This window comes from Gigantopelta aegis, chromosome 8 (assembly GCF_016097555.1).
Source record: "Gigantopelta aegis isolate Gae_Host chromosome 8, Gae_host_genome, whole genome shotgun sequence".
NCBI classification, from domain to species: domain Eukaryota; kingdom Metazoa; phylum Mollusca; class Gastropoda; order Neomphalida; family Peltospiridae; genus Gigantopelta; species Gigantopelta aegis.
This window is the reverse complement of record NC_054706.1, coordinates 21,888,498-21,904,928: the sequence shown is the minus strand read 5'-3', so window position 1 is coordinate 21,904,928 and position 16,431 is coordinate 21,888,498. Positions and strand designations below refer to the sequence as shown.

Sequence of the window (16,431 nt, the reverse complement as noted above, 5' to 3'; positions counted from 1 at the left end):
CACTTAATTTTTGCGTGTACCATAGTTTGACAACCAATAGGCAATGCATTTTTCGTGCTGCCGTTTTGCATTCATTCATTCATTCATTGTGAGTTAATGTTATATGATATAACGTGGCATAGCGTAAACGTCAATAGCATAACATAACACTATATAATATGCAGAGTATTGTAATATATGATTATATAACACTATTATATATTGTCAGTCACAAAGAACCATGTCGAAATCAAAACATCCTGGCCAACAGGAATCGATTTTTTTCTATTCCACAAGGGACATTTGGTGTTTTATTAATGGCACAAGGGACATTTATTATTTTATTACTAACTCAATGAGTGTCAAAGACAACTATGGCCGCTTCACGCTTAATGGATTTGTCGATTACAGTGCTGGCTGTCATGGAGTTTGGTTTCTCCAGTGTCTTTTTTAAATATTTTTTTATCTGACATATATGTCTGTGGTTACATGTCGGCAAACGCGTATGCAGTAATTTTAGCAGGGTAGAGGGATGTAGCAGCCCAAAATATCCCAACTGCCCAAGTTTAAAGTCATGATTAACCGGAAAGATACGAGAACAAACGAGAATAAAATTTGCTTGAGTTGGGATGGGTTCTGATCCTCCAACATCCCCACCCCTCCTCTCCCTACAAACGAGCCTGGACCCCGTTCCGCAAATCGATCTTAGTCCTAAGATCACCTTAAGTGCATTGCTACCTTAGCACTAAGGTTGCTTCGTGGAACGGGGCCCTGATCGGATATATTTGTATGTATATATTTGTTTATTGTCTTAATATACAAAGGGATGTTTTCCGAGTTTAGGGTCATTATAAAACGTGTCGGTCTGTCTTACAGAGTCGTTTTAACGATAAAAAATACAAACTAAATGCACTTCCTCATTCAGAACATAAATACCTGCGTACCCAGACAGTTACATGTATATTAATAGTCGTCCTGATATTCGTCATAGCCTAACCTAGATTTTACATCCCAGTAATTTCGTACATATGAAAAAAAAACATATTAGCAAGTGAAATAAAATGTGGGAGCATCAAAAACAAATTGGATGTAGGGGCCTCCTAAAGAGTTATTTTAGTCGTTAAAGGGTCTGATAGTCTAAAACATGTTACATGAGAAAGCTTTCGCAGCTACACCTTTACTGTTACGGATAATTATAATGGATCGGATTTACAAATCCTGTTTTTTTGTCTTATGCGGGTATAACTATATACATTTACAATGCTTAAACACCTGTTTATGTCTTACACGCGTGTCACTACATACATTTACAATGCTTAAACACCTGTTTATGTCTTACACGCGTGTCACTACATACATTTACAATGCTTAAACACCTGTTTATGTCTTACACACGTGTTACTACATACATTTACAATGCTTAAACACCTGTTTATGTCTTACACGCGTGTCACTACATACATTTACAATGCTTAAACACCTGCGTTTAAGAAAAACAGGCTTCGTAAATTCAGCCTTATATGATTCGATAGCAATACTAATCGTCTAGCTTAGTTTCGCAGATCGGCACGGTTTACAGACTTAAAGATGGTGGCATTATCAGAGGTGTTATTTATTTATTTATTTATTTATCATTACTATTTTTTTAAATTATATATCAGCCACGATATTTAATACACACAGCGGGCCTTTTAAACGAATAGCGCCGGAAGCAAACAGCTGTGACGTCACTAACTACAAGCACAGTGAAGACCAATCACAATCCGAAACAATAACGGTGCAGTTGCGAAACCTCTTTATGGCAGCAAACGTGGGATTGTATCTTTAAGGCCGATGCACACCAGTCGCGATTTTTGCAGCGAATTTCGCAACTATTTTCACCGGGATATAGAAAAGAGACACTCACGTAGAGCCGTGCACACCAAACGCGATTGTCGCCATGATTTACGCAACAATCTTTTGGAAATAGGAACTGATCCTATTTTTGCGTAATCGCTGGCGAAATCGCGTGCTATATATAGAATTTGACTTTACTCCCATTCATTCCTGAGATGATTTCTCTCGACCAGGATGTCGTCCTGCAAGACGGTTAGCAAAGAAGATATTATTAATCATGTACAAAAACAAAGTATGGGAAAAACCATTCACAATCTAACGAAAGTTCACGAAATAAATTATATTCACCATAGCGTTGGCGTTTAGTTAGCATTGGGTGAACTCAAAACCGGTGTATGTAGCACTGTCATTAACAACAAGGTCACTTCTTCGCTGTCAGAAGACAAGTCGTGTTGAAGAACCGGCAAAATACCACTTCCCTCCATGCTGGACGAGAGTGAACTGGCGGGAACCTGTACATGCATTCCCCAAATAAACTTCGTCAGAGTTCGAGTATGTATTCGTGAAATCGCACCGAAAAACGCGACGAAAATCGCGTTCAGTGTGCAACGGCCTTTAATTCACATTCGTTAATGTTTTAGGGAAGGATGTAGCTCAGTGGTAAAGCGCTTGCTTGATGCGCGGTCGGTCGAGGATCCCCATTGGGCTGTTTCTCGTTCCAGCCAGTGTTTCATAACTGGTGTAACATAGGACATGGTATGTACTATACTGTCTGTGGGATGCTGCATATAAAAGATCCCTTGCTGCTAATCGATAAGAGAAGTCCATTGTGTGGCGACAACGGGTTTCCTCTCTCATTATCTGTGTGATCCGTGATTAGAAAAACATTGAGAAACTAGTGTCTGCGACTTTAATTTCTAAATGTACACTTGTGTATTTTGTTCTTTCAGTGCAGACATTCGTTTAGAAGAACACCGAGAAACTAGTGTCTGCGACTTTAGTTTCTAAATGTACACTTGTGTATTTTGTTCTTTCAGTGCAGACACTCGTTTAGAAGAACACCGAGAAACTAGTGTCTGCGACTTTAATTTCTAAATGTACACTTGTGTATTTTGTTCTTTCAGTGCAGACACTCGTTTAGAAGAACACCGAGAAACTAGTGTCTGCGACTTTAATTTCTAAATGTACACTTGTGTATTTTGTTCTTTCAGTGCAGACACTCGTTTGGAAGAACACCGAGACGCCAGTTGCGTCGTGTCATACACCGGCTCCATCCTGTGGATGCCGCAGGCCGTGTACCGCAGCTCGTGCGAGATCGACGTGTCGTCATTTCCGTTTGACGTTCAGACATGCAAATTGAAATTCGGCTCCTGGACATACGACGGGACGAAGGTGGACCTGGAGGTTTTCGGACAGCAGGTGCAGATCGACCTGACGGAGTACGTTCCCAGCAACGCCTGGCAGATTCTTCAGGCGCCGGCTAAGAAAAATGTCGAGAAGTACACGTGTTGTCCGGAACCGTATGTTGACTTAACGTTCACCCTGGTATTTCAGAGGGTTTCCACATTCTACAACTATATTTTGATACTCCCCTGCATTCTCTTGACGTCGTTAACGCTCGTACTCTTCTGGATTCCCCCAGAGTCGCCGGCGAAGCTCATGCTAGGTGAGTAAACAAACAGACAGGGGAACAACACGTGGGTCTGATTTGTGGAAGTTTTTGGAGAGAGAGAGAGAGAGAGAGAGAGGGGGGGGGGGGGGGGTAGGTTAGATATACTTCAATCGGCGCCTGTTTTCGTTGTTATTGTGGGGTTGTTGTTTGTTTTGGTTTTGTCCTTTTTTGTATTTTTTTTGTGTCTTTGTTTTGTTATTAACTGATTAATTTTGTTGTTGTATGTTTGTTTTTTGCGGGGGGGGGGGGGGGGGAGGAGGACGGTTTTTGTGTCTTTTGGTTGGGATTCTTTATTTTTATTAAATTTGTTTTCGATCCTTACCACAATGCTTTCTTTATTAATAATGCAATAAGTAATAAGGTAAAACTGCAATACATCATATTTGATAAATATTAATGTGTGCATTTGTTCAATTCCATGACGATGACAATTTAGTTTGGTTTTCATCTGTATTCGTCTATTATTTAACCCCGGCCATAGTCACAGATGTCTGAATTGTGTGACCAGAACAAAAACCAACAAGATACTGTTGAGAGGAAGACAGCATACACAATGATCTGCCCCAACCGATTGGCAGCCAGTAGCAATATACGAAATAACACCCAACTTTGAATGTCGCATTCAATGGCAATCAAGGGGCGGGGCATAGCCCAATCATAAAACGGTAACTGACGCGCGGTCGATCTGGGATCAATCACACTCGGCGAGTTCGTTGATCTATTTCTCGTTCCAGCCAATGCACCGCGACTTGTATATCAAAGGCCTTGGTGTCTGCTATCCTGTCTGTGGGATGGTGAAAAAATGCCTTGCTACTAATTGGAAATGCAGCGGGTTTCCTCTCTCAGACTATATGTCAAATACTAAATGTTTAACATCCAATAGCCAATGATTATTATTCGTAAATCTATGTGCTCTAGTCATATCGTTAAACAAAATAAACGTTTTATTTCTTTGTCAAAATTGTGGGTGAAAGACGTTCACCGAACTCATTTGAATGCTCTTTCACTCGGCTATATCTTGCCCCAATTACGAATCAATGAATGTTCGGCAATACTGCAGAACGAATGAACTCATCGGTTAAATTCTTCTTCTTCTTGGAACGCTCAGACAGGGACCCCAGTAGTTCGAACAAATGCTGCAGGTTCTCCTTGGGACCCAATGGTTTCTCATTTAGGGGTTCATCTGGTCCTGGTAGTGGCGACAGTGTTGCATGAAATGGTAGAGTCACAATCACATGGTCCAGTCTCTCAAATTCAGAACTGTGTGTACATGTGGTACTTGAGTCTATAGTGGCCTGTTCACAGCCGTGCCATCATCACATGTATTGCCCATAATTAGTCCTTATTTAGTCATTAGAATAGTATGGTGTTTGTTTGTCTTATTTGTGCATATGTTTTGCATCCATTTTCGCATGCGAAATGTCTATATGCAATAATGATTTTATCTTTTTATCGTTTATCACCTGATTGGTTATACATGTATAGTTCGATTATACATGTATAGTTCGATTAAAGCCACCAATGTTACACCCGGAAATAAATGAAGACAGACAGATAGATAGTTTATTAGAGTCTCACCTCATTACAACATAATACAATTTAGCATATACATAGAAGCATATACTGAGTTATGAGAAACGTCTCGAGGGTCATTAGGGCATACATTTCTAGACAACATATCACTATTCCACCCGCGGCTGTAACGATGTCCATTGACTGTATACACTACCCAGCCTCAGAAAACAAAGACATTCGAGAAACGTTGCAGCCGCGAAACTGAAGAATTGAATCTTTAGATGTGTTTTAATTGTATCTTAGGTAGTCTGAGAGCAATCCACGACAATACCATTCGTCAACCAGTATATGTTTAGATCTTTATTTATACATTGTTTAACTGAATTCTTTTCTTCTTCTTTTTGTTCCAGGTATTAATATATTTGTTGCATTCTTCCTATTGCTGTTGCTGATGGAATCCAATCTTCCGCCAGCTGCAGCTACAGTACCACTGTTGGGTAAGTATATATCTAAAACTCTTTGGTCGAGCTAATGTACCACAGTTGGATATGCATCTTAAAGAAACACAATGTTGTGGCTACTGGATCACTGTTGGGTAAGCATATAACTGAAACTCGTAGGTTAAGTTAATGAACCACAGTTGGATATGCTTCTCAAAGAAACACAATGTTGTGGCTACCGAACCACTGTTGGGTAAGTATATATCTGAAACTCTTTGGTTAAGCTAATGAACCACAGTTGGATATGCTTCTCAAAGAAACACAATCTTGCGGCTACCGAACCACTGTTGGGTAAGTATATATCTGAAACTCTTTGGTTAAGCTGATGTACAACAGTTGGATATGCATCTTAAAGAAACACAATGTTGTGGCTACCGAACCACTGTTGGGTAAGTATATATCTGAAACTCTTTGGTTAAGCTAATGAACCACAGTTGGATATGCATCTTAAAGAAACACAATGTTGTTGCTACCGAACCACTGTTGGGTAAGTATATATCTGAAACTCTTTGGTTAAGCTAATGAACCACAGTTGGATATGCATCTTAAAGAAACACAATGTTGTGGCTACCGAACCACTGTTGGATAAGTATATATCTGAAACTCTTTGGTTAAGCTAATGAACCACAGTTGGATATGCATCTTAAAGAAACACAATGTTGTGGCTACTGGATCACTGTTGGGTAAGTATATAACTGAAATGCGTAGGTTAAGCTAATGAACCACAGTTGGATATGCATCTTAAAGAAACACAATGTTGCGGATACCGAACACTGTTGGGTAAGTATATATCTAAAACTCTTTGGTTAAGCTAATGAACCACAGTTGGATATGCATCTTAAAGAAACACAATGTCGTGGCTACTGGATCACTGTTGGGTAAGTATATAACTGGAATTCGTAGGTTAAGCTAATGAACCACAGTTGGATATGCATCTTAAAGAAACACAATGTTGCGGATACTGAACCACTGTTGGGTAAGTATATATCTGAAACTATTTGGTTAAGCTAATGAACCACAGTTGGATATGCATCTTAAAGAAACACAATGTTGTGGCTACTGGATCACTGCTGGGTAAGTATATAACTGAAATTCTTAGGTTAAGCTAATGAACCACAGTTGGATATGCATCTTAAAGAAACACAATGTCGTGGCTACTGGATCACTGTTGGGTAAGTATATAACTGGAATTCGTAGGTTAAGCTAATGGAATTCGTAGGTTAAGCTAATGAACCTATTTGGTTAAGCTAATGAAGTTGGATATGCATCTTAAAGAAACACAATGTAGATGGGTAAGTATATAACTGGTAGGTAACCGAACCATCTGTTTGGGGATACCGAACCACTGTTGGGTAAGTATAGATCTAAAACTCTTGGGTTAAGCTAATGAACCACAGTTGGATATGCATCTTAAAGAAACACAATATTGCGGCTATTGGATCACTGTCGGGAAAGTAACTGTATATAACTGAAATTCGTAGGTTAAGCTAATGAACCACAGTTGGATATGCATCTTAAAAATCAACAACAATGCTGTGGCTACTAACCCACTCATGGATAAGTATGTAACTGACATCCAGTAGTTAAGGTAATGTATCACAGTTGCGTATTCACAAAGACCACTTTCTTCCAGCTACTAGTCCTCCGTTGAGTAGTGCTGTAACACTGATACGTCGGTATCCAGTATCTCATTAAAGTCCAGTATTTTATTCAGTGTAATACTTCTGAGTAAATGTATCGAGTGAATTGTTTCCGTTCCTGTACCACATTGGGTAGGTACCTCACTAAAGTCCTATATTTCACCTACGGTATCACTGCTGGGTAAAGAAGGAAGGAAGGAAATGTTTTATTTAATGACGCACTCAACACATTTTATTTACGGTTATATGGCGTTAGACATGGTTAAGGACCATACAGATAGAGAGGAGAAACCCGCTGTCGCCAATGCACAGGCTACTCTTTCCGATTAGCAACAAGGGATCTTTTATATGCGCCATCCCACGGACAGGATAGTACATACCACGGTTTTTGATACACCAGTTGTGGAGCACTGGCTGGAACTAGAAATAGCCCAGTGGGGTCACCGACGGGGATCGATCTTAAACCGACCGCGCATCATGGGAGCGCTTTACTACTGAGTTACGTAAGACCATGCACTAAATCATATATGACTGATTTGCACAGTAGATAATGTCAGGCTATTTCTGTAGACTAATCGTAATCGTAATCTTGTTCATTGTCATCATCGTCACCGTCGTCGTCGTCATCATCATCATTATTATTATTATCAACGTCATTACATGAATATTATCACCACCATCATCATCATTAGTAGTAGCAGTATTCTAGTAATTATTGTTATGATTTATGCAGGTACCTACTACTGTCTAAACATGATACTGATCACGCTTTCATCGTTTCTAAATGCCTTTGTGGTCAACATGTCATTCTACGGAGCAAGAAGACCAGTTCCCAATTGTTTGCGAAAGGTAAGACTAGCATTAAATCCTGGGGACTCATTCACAGGGCTCTCTTAAACAAAATCGCATTGTCCGTGCAAGTCTTGTGAGATTGCACTGTCAGATCGCAAAGTTGCAAGAGTTTGATGAATTAGGACCCTAGGTACGCATACTTAGAAACTTTAAATAAGGTTGTTAATGATAATTAGAAGGTCATTTATTGCGCTGACAAATTTATAACATAAACTATAGGATATATCCATTAATGAATACGGCATGCTATGTTTCGCAATAATTGCACTGTCGCCTAAACACCAGTGCATATTGATCATTATTATCTTTAATTGTTATGCTAAGAAATTCAGATAGCGAATTTTGCTAATGACTGGTTAATACTTTCTACAGTTGTTTACATAATTTATGCCGTGCTTATCCATTTAAATTCCAATGATGTTGTCGTGGACAAGTTACCCGACTGTCTGATATGCATGTCTATGACAAATGTCGATTGATTAGTACGAGGGAGAACGCCTCTTATTAAGCTAGGAAACGTTTTTTTTTCCTTTCTAAAATTAATTAAAAACAAATTCTCCAGGCACGTAGCATATACCAGTCGTGACCGTTGTAACAGTTCATTTCATTTTAACTTATTTTCGTGCTTATATCCAATTACGGTTCAAGCACGCTGTCCTGAGCACACACCTCTGCCATCTGGGCTGTCTGTCCAGGATAGTGGGTTAGTTGTTAGAGAGAGAGAGAGAGAGAGAGAGAGAGAGAGAGAGAGAGAGAGAGAGAGAGAGAGAGAGAGAGAGAGAGAGAGAGAGAGAGAGAGAGAGAGGGGGTGTATTGGTCTTGTATGCCTACCCATTGAGTCTTTATAACTTGCTTTGGGTCGGAAACGGTACCGGGCTGCGAACCCTGTACCTACCAGCCTTACGTCCGACGGCTTAACGACGACACCGCCGAGACCGGTTGTAACAGTTAAGAAGCATCGGTCGCTGTATTTGGTTTGCACCTTCCACCGGGTGTAGTAACCCACTCACTTGGGTGGAGCCGAAACTGGGATACGGACAATACCTACCAGCCTTAAATCCGTTCCGATGCCATTACCAATAATTATGAGGCTGTACCGGTGTAACAGCCCAAAATATACCCCCGCCAAACTATACCCGGGGTTAAAGTGGGCTAGCCTGTTTTATACCCCTAATCCTAACCCATATCCCTAACCTTAACCCTCATTTTTTATTGCTAACCTGTCTACAAAATAAATACATTAATACTAATAATAAACGCTTTAAAAGAAAAGCGACTACTGCTTTTATAAAAATAAAACTGTCACAGATTATTGATTTTAGAAGATATTTCGATATTCTCTAGCCCAAAATATATCAATTATGATGAAAAACAGACCTCTGGACATTGCTATACAGTCTAGAGAGGTATATTCTGGGCTAGCCTGTTTTATACCCCTGGGTATATTTTGGGCTAGTCCAGTTTATATCCCGGGTATAGTTTGGCGGGGGGTATATTTTGGGCTATTACACCGGGTGTTTTTTATTATTATTATTCCCCCCCCCCCCCCCCTTTTTTCTCTTCTTATATAACCATCGCATTTCTTGCCAATCTATCAGCTCTTCATATCTTTCACCTCTGTGGCCCCACGCATAAACCTGATAAAAGAAAGAAATGTTTTATTTAACGACGCACTCAACACATTTTATTTACGGTTATATGGCGTCAGACATATGGTTAAGGACCACACAGATTTTGAGAGGAAACCCGATGCCGCCACTACATGGGCTACTCTTCCGATTAGCAGCAAGGGATCTTTTATTTGCGCTTCCCACTGGCAGGATAGCACAAACCATGGCCTTTGGTTGAACCAGTTATGTATCACTGGTCGGTGCAAGTGGTTTACACCTACCCATTGAGCCTTGCGGAGCACTCACTCACGGTTTGGAGTCAGTATATGGATTAAAAATCCCATGCCTCGACTGGGATCCGAACCCAGTACCTACCAGCCTGTAAACCGATGGCCCACCACGACGCCACCGAGGCCGGTCAAACTTGATAACACACAGTGCTATGGAACTGATAAAACCGCAGCTCAGTTAGGTCAATGTAAACGTCCCAAATACAACCGCATTCTATATTATAAGATACATCATCATTACCAACTTGGTTAAAAATATATATATATTGGTACGTATCACAGTGTTACGTGCAACTAGAACATAAAGTGGGACGTAACACCTCGACGTCATTACCACCTTAACGGAACATTAATCAAACGAGTTTAGTGATATCAATTAAAATCGATGATGGGTAATACATAGGATATTAAACGAGCTTCCATTTCGTATCACGTTTATGTGTCTAGTGAGATAATTTTCGTGACAATTAAAAATGATTTCACTCCGGATATGATAGGAAATGGAAGCTCGTTTAATATTCTATAACTACTCATGATAGTCCTGATAACATAGCAAATAGATTCAGTGAGGCAATGTTCCTTCATGACATTTGAAAATGCCAGTTATCAGGTTCACCCGTACACCCCGATCCTTGTCTCTCCAAATACGCCAAGTGTTTGTTGTGTTTTATTGTTGCCAATAGCCGTAACTTGGGCAATAAAACGTACCGCATTCTGCATTCACTTCATTCATTTTAACTCAATTAAATTACGGTTCTAGCACGTTGTCACTATCTGAGTTTTCTTTCTAAGACATTGCTGGTGGTTAGTTGTTAATAGCATGAGACAGGTTTTTCTAATGGAAGAGGGGTGGGCGCTGGTACCGGGTGCGAACCCAGTACCTACTAGATCCTTAAGCTAGCTGGCGTAACCACCACACTACTGAGGCTGGTCAGTGTGCATCAATTGCTAAGATATCTGCTTTTCATTCATTTACCTTATTTTCGTGCTTAAATCCAATTAAGGTTCAAGCACGCTGCCCTGGGCACATACCTCAGCTATCTGGGCTGTCGGTCCAGGACAGTGGGTTAATTGTTAGTTGGTTGGTTGTTAGTGAGAAAGAAAAGGGTGTAGTGGCCTTACACCAACCCACTGAGCCCTAAAGAACTCGATCTGAGTTGGAGCCGAACCCTGTATCCACCAGCATGTAGGCTGATGGCTTAACCACTGCGCCACCGAGGCCGGTAGATATCTGCTTTAATTTTTGTTCATTTATTCCAGGTGCACCCGGCCTCAGTGGCGTCGTAGTTAGGCCATCGGACTACAGGCTAGTAGGTACTGGGTTCGGCTCTCAGTCGAGGCATGGGATTTTTAATCCAGATACCGACTCCAAACCCTGATTGAGTGCTCCGCAAGGCTCAATGGGTAGGTGTAAACCACTTGCACCGACCAGTGACCCATAACTGGTTCAACAAAGGCCATTGTCTGTGCTATCCTGCCAGTGGGAAGCGCAAATAAAAGATACTTTGCTGCCTGTCGTAAAAGAGTAGCCTATGTGGCGACAGCGGGTTTCCTCGTAAAAACAGTGTCAGAATGACCATATGTTTGACGTCCAATAGCCGATAATAATATTTAAAAAATCAGTGTGCTGTAGTGGCGTCGTTAAATAAAACAAACTTTTTTTATTCCAGGTGCTTTTCAGTTTCTTTGGCAAGATTTTATGCATGGACAATCTGATACAGCCGTTTCTCGGAAATCAGCAACAGAAGACGCATGGGGGAAAGTATGTTGGAGTGAATGGTGAAAACAAATGGCTGCACGACGTTTCGTCGGATCTGTTGATGCGCACGAAGAAGCAGGGGCCTCCAGACGAGCAGCACGGGCAACTGGCTCTGATTAACTATCACCTCCTTGACTTGATGGACTTCTTGAAAGTGTATAGAAACAGACTGGAGGAGAAGGATAAAAAGGACAAAGTAGCAAAGGAGTGGAAAGCGGCTGGACTGATATTCGACAGGATATTTTTTCTAGTATACCTCAGTACGATCGTTGTGTCCATGTGTGTGTTACTGCCTATCATTACGCTGACCACGCATGAGTCAAATGTCGACTTTGGTGAAATGGCTTGAAAGAAAGAGAGATAAAAAACAAAACAAATATAACGAATTAATTCGTCATCATGTTTCACGATGGTCGTCAAACTGTTTACATTGTTTTTTGCCCACAGAAATGTACATTTAAGTATATCATCATCACCATTATTATTATCATTATTATCATCATCACCGGCATCAGCGTCGTCTAGTAAGTGGTGTTTCAGTTACTAGTGTTCCATCACGTGGTTTTGTGCCCACATGTCTACACGCCGTGTCATCATCGTCACCGTCATTGACACAACCACTATCATCAGCATTATCACCAACATGATCGTCATAGTTATCACAATCATCATCATCATCATCATATTATTATTACTATTATTATTAGTAGTAGTATTATTTTGTATGTTCCGAAAGACCTTATACATCAGAACAAATGCACTGTTTGCACGTTTATCATCATTGTCATCATCATATGAACATCAACTTTATGACATCATATTTTGTCAATGCCGACATCTCTCTGATTATGATATCAAAGGCTCTTTTGAAGACATGGTATTGTTATTTAGATGTTAACAGTGCTCGATACTGCTATGCATAATAACTTGCAGATTCTTTATAACAATATTGATACACAAGCAACTACATGTATATATCAATCCATGCACACCAAGTATTTACCGGTATAAGTATATGTTACAATAAGTTCAATTTCACGAGTGTTATTTTATACAACAAGCCCCCCTATTCGCTGGCCATAACCAAATCTCGCATTTTCCATTTGCTTTATGAAATCTCTTTTAATATGTAACACTCACAATCGCCAATGGATTATAAATGCATTATTAGACCAAATATATGTTTTATTCAAAACATAAATCCTTCCCCAACATGAACACACACAGATTAATAAGACAGAGAGAAAAAGGACAAATATTGTCAGTTGTGTCAAATTTAGCTATTTACAAATTATACGAAATATGTGCTTACTTTTTGTATTATGAAAAAAAATAACATCAATCTGATCTGAACGACAAAGTCGTAATACGTGATCAGTGCCGTAGCTCTGTACAATACAGAATCGAATGGGCATTTGGCAAAATAGTGGTTGATTCCATGAATCTCTATCTTTTGCCTCGTCTATAGGAGGACATCCACTCCTGAGGACATTCTTTACTGAATATTTAATTATTGCATCGCCAGACAGAGGACTGCCACTCCCAGACTAGTTTACTAAATGAAAACCAGCATATGACAGAGCTTACTGGATAAGTACAGCTGTGTCGATATTCCTAGTTCACGGTAGAAAACTACCGATGGTTTTTTTTAATTATTATTATTCAAGAATTATGGGGGGGGGGGGGGGGGCGGTATTTGGAGCAGTAGCGTTTTTGTTTTCAAATTTCAAATGATTCAACGCAGAAGTAATTTTGACTCGAGATATACATGTGTATGGCATGGGGGGGGGGGGGCACTTTTATTATTGTACGGATAACGGAAGAAGCGCATTGACATCACACTTTATTGTACAACGTGCACACGAAATGTAATCTCAACGGTATGCTATTTCGTTCCTCGTTTTGTTAAAAGTTCTATTTGCGGTACATAACAACATACTAATTGAATTTTCTGACGTTACTTGTTTTCACTGAAATTACCGCCCGGCATTTCTCTTTTATCGTTAATTCAAAGAGAGTTTGTTTATTACGTAAACAGATGCGCCATTGCATCATGCGTCACAAACCATAATAAAAAAGTCAACAGAAATGATAAACGAAAATTACTTTGTCATGGCTTCGATTTTAGTAGCTTTTTTTAAATTTTATGTTAAGATGTTTTCATTTCCATTAAAAACTATTTCAATTCTATATCCTGCCTTAAAACTGTTTTTTGGTTAAAAGGAAAAAAAAAAAACTTGCGTAAACTTCCTTGAATAGTGACGTAATTCGTGCGATTGTTTTTACGTCTGCAAATGATATGAACATCTTGAAAATATTTTAGAATGACTTTATGTATGGATAACGATGATCCTTGGTTTTGAATAAAGTTTGAAAAGTTTAGCGTTGGTAAGACGTTTTGCGGTGATTTCGTGAAAGCAAAAGTAAGAATAACACTCTTTTTTTTTACTAGCTACTTGGAATACAAAGTATACAGTAAAATAGACTTGAAACTGTGTGGCTTATTGTTAACAATTTGATTGTAACGTTAACCTTAAGGTGAATAAGCGTCTATAAAATGTTTATGTGATGTAAATTATGCAGTGGGTAGTTAGTCCTGTTAAATAACAAAATTCAGGAACTATTTTATTAAAATACTAGTACCGTGAAATCCTTTATTTTCATGGGTTTAAATTTTAGTTGATTTTTGCGAAAATACACACTTCGTTGGGTACCTAATCTCATTAGTTGAAAAGGTAGCATCGCATATGTAGTATAAATATACAGGTATTATATTTTCGTTGTGTTCTTAAATTCGGTGACTGCACTAGTTCACGAATTACACGAAAATTAGATCACCATGAATAGAGGTGATTTCACAGTATACGTTTAGCGCAGTTGGACATTTTATATGGGCTTTTTTGTTGTTGTTTTTTATTTATTTATTTATTTGTCTTTTTAAGGATTGATAAATTCTTGACAAATCGCAGTGCCACCACATCCTCATATTATAATTGTTAAATTTTAAACTGAGCACCTCTTGTGATACTTGTATATACTAAACGCACTGGATGTAAATTGATATTGGCCTATGTCGTAGATATTTTATTTTTTATTCTTAAATGACGAAATCAAACATGCAATATATTAACACTGTTGTCTGATTGTAACATTGCTTTGTGATAAATTATACATGTATGTTTAATATTCCGCGAGTACCTGTGTACATTGAGAATATTTTGATACCTTTTCATATGTTTCTGCTTTTTTTTTAAACTCGAGTATACGTTGAACGTAGTTTGGTTTCATTTGATGGATTACAATTACAGCCCTTCATTATTCACTGAAATATTCCTCACCTCGTCAAACAAAAATGATATTAAAACTGTAACACACCGCTATTTGTAGGTATACGCTTGTTTGATGTAAGGTGATCAAGGGAATTATTCTTGAAAAATAAATTCCACGATGATAGTTGAGTGTAAAGAGGGAATTAATCTTAAAAATACATTTCACGTTGACAATATATATATATATATATATATATATATATATATATATATATATATATATATATATATATATATATAATCATAAAATACTCAATATCATACTCGCCACATGCAGAACTAAACATACTTTATACTTTTACCGAAATATTTATGAAATTTCAATTTAAAAAACCGCTAACATTCTTGTCTTTCTATATGAGTAGGAAGGTTAATACTAGTCACAATAATTTACCGAAAAACAAACGAATCTATCTATCTATCTCTATCTATCTATCTATCTATATATATATATATATATATATATATATATATATATATATATATCGTTACATGTATATATATTTTTATTTATTTCGAAAACAAACCGTCATAAAAGTATGTCGGTAATAATAACAAAACATTGGTAAGTTTAACAGAATCAAAACTAATGGGTTCCTACTGGATACTTTTTAAATACATAATAATAATAATAATAATAATAATAATAATAATATTCGCGTTTAAGAAATGTTTGATAGGGTTTGATGCAAGTACAATTATTATGCTCAATCAACTGAGTTTCTTGTTATTTTATTTAAAATGTGTTTTGTTATGTCTCTGTATTAAGACAGTAGTAATAGCTTGTCTTTTCTCCAATAACTCATACAGTTACTCCAATTGATTATTCCACTGAATGCTAAATAACACACACACAAACACACAGACACACACAGACATGTTTCTTATCTATAATTGATTCGCCTCTGCGCTGTGGCTCAAATATGATGTATGTGCCTAGACTCTATAACATGCAAACTAATGTCCAGATTAAATGTATGTCAATAAATGTCAGTTTTATACTTTTGTGTTGTTGAAGTTTTCTTTATTTATTTTGCTACAAAGTTAATGTTTATTTTGTTTAACGACACCACTAGAACACGTTTATTTATTAATTTATTAATCATAGCCTATTGGGTGTCAAACAAATTAGTAGTTATTTTGTTTAAGGACAACACAAGAGCGCCAATTGATTTATTAATCATCGGCTATAATTCGATGTCAAATATTTGGTAGTTTTGACATATAGTCCTTGAGAGGAAACCAATGACATGTTCCCATTAGTAGCAAGGGATATTTTATTTGCATCGTCCTACAGACAGAATAGCACACACCGCGGTTTTTGATATACCAGTCGTGGCTTGAACGAGAAATAGCCCAATGAGCCCACCAACAGGGATCGATCCTAGAAAGAGCGCGCATCAGGTGAGCGCTGTACCACTGGCCACGCCCTAACCCCCCACCCCCAAC

General features: G+C 38.4%; 1 protein-coding gene across 2 annotated transcripts in view; it reads left to right on the top strand.

Annotated features, from left to right (window-relative positions):
- The window catches only part of LOC121378810 (neuronal acetylcholine receptor subunit alpha-5-like), a 111,439-nt gene extending 95,453 nt beyond the window's left edge, over positions 1 to 15,986 (top strand). For both annotated transcript variants that reach the window (XM_041507136.1, XM_041507135.1), the window contains exons 5-8: positions 3,027 to 3,481; positions 5,413 to 5,499; positions 7,876 to 7,991; positions 11,565 to 15,986. In XM_041507136.1, coding sequence (XP_041363070.1) covers positions 3,027 to 3,481; positions 5,413 to 5,499; positions 7,876 to 7,991; positions 11,565 to 12,002 — 1,096 coding nt within the window. In that variant the 3' untranslated portion in view covers positions 12,003 to 15,986. The remainder of the gene's footprint in view (positions 1 to 3,026; positions 3,482 to 5,412; positions 5,500 to 7,875; positions 7,992 to 11,564) is intronic.
- The last annotated feature ends 445 nt before the right edge of the window (positions 15,987 to 16,431 follow it).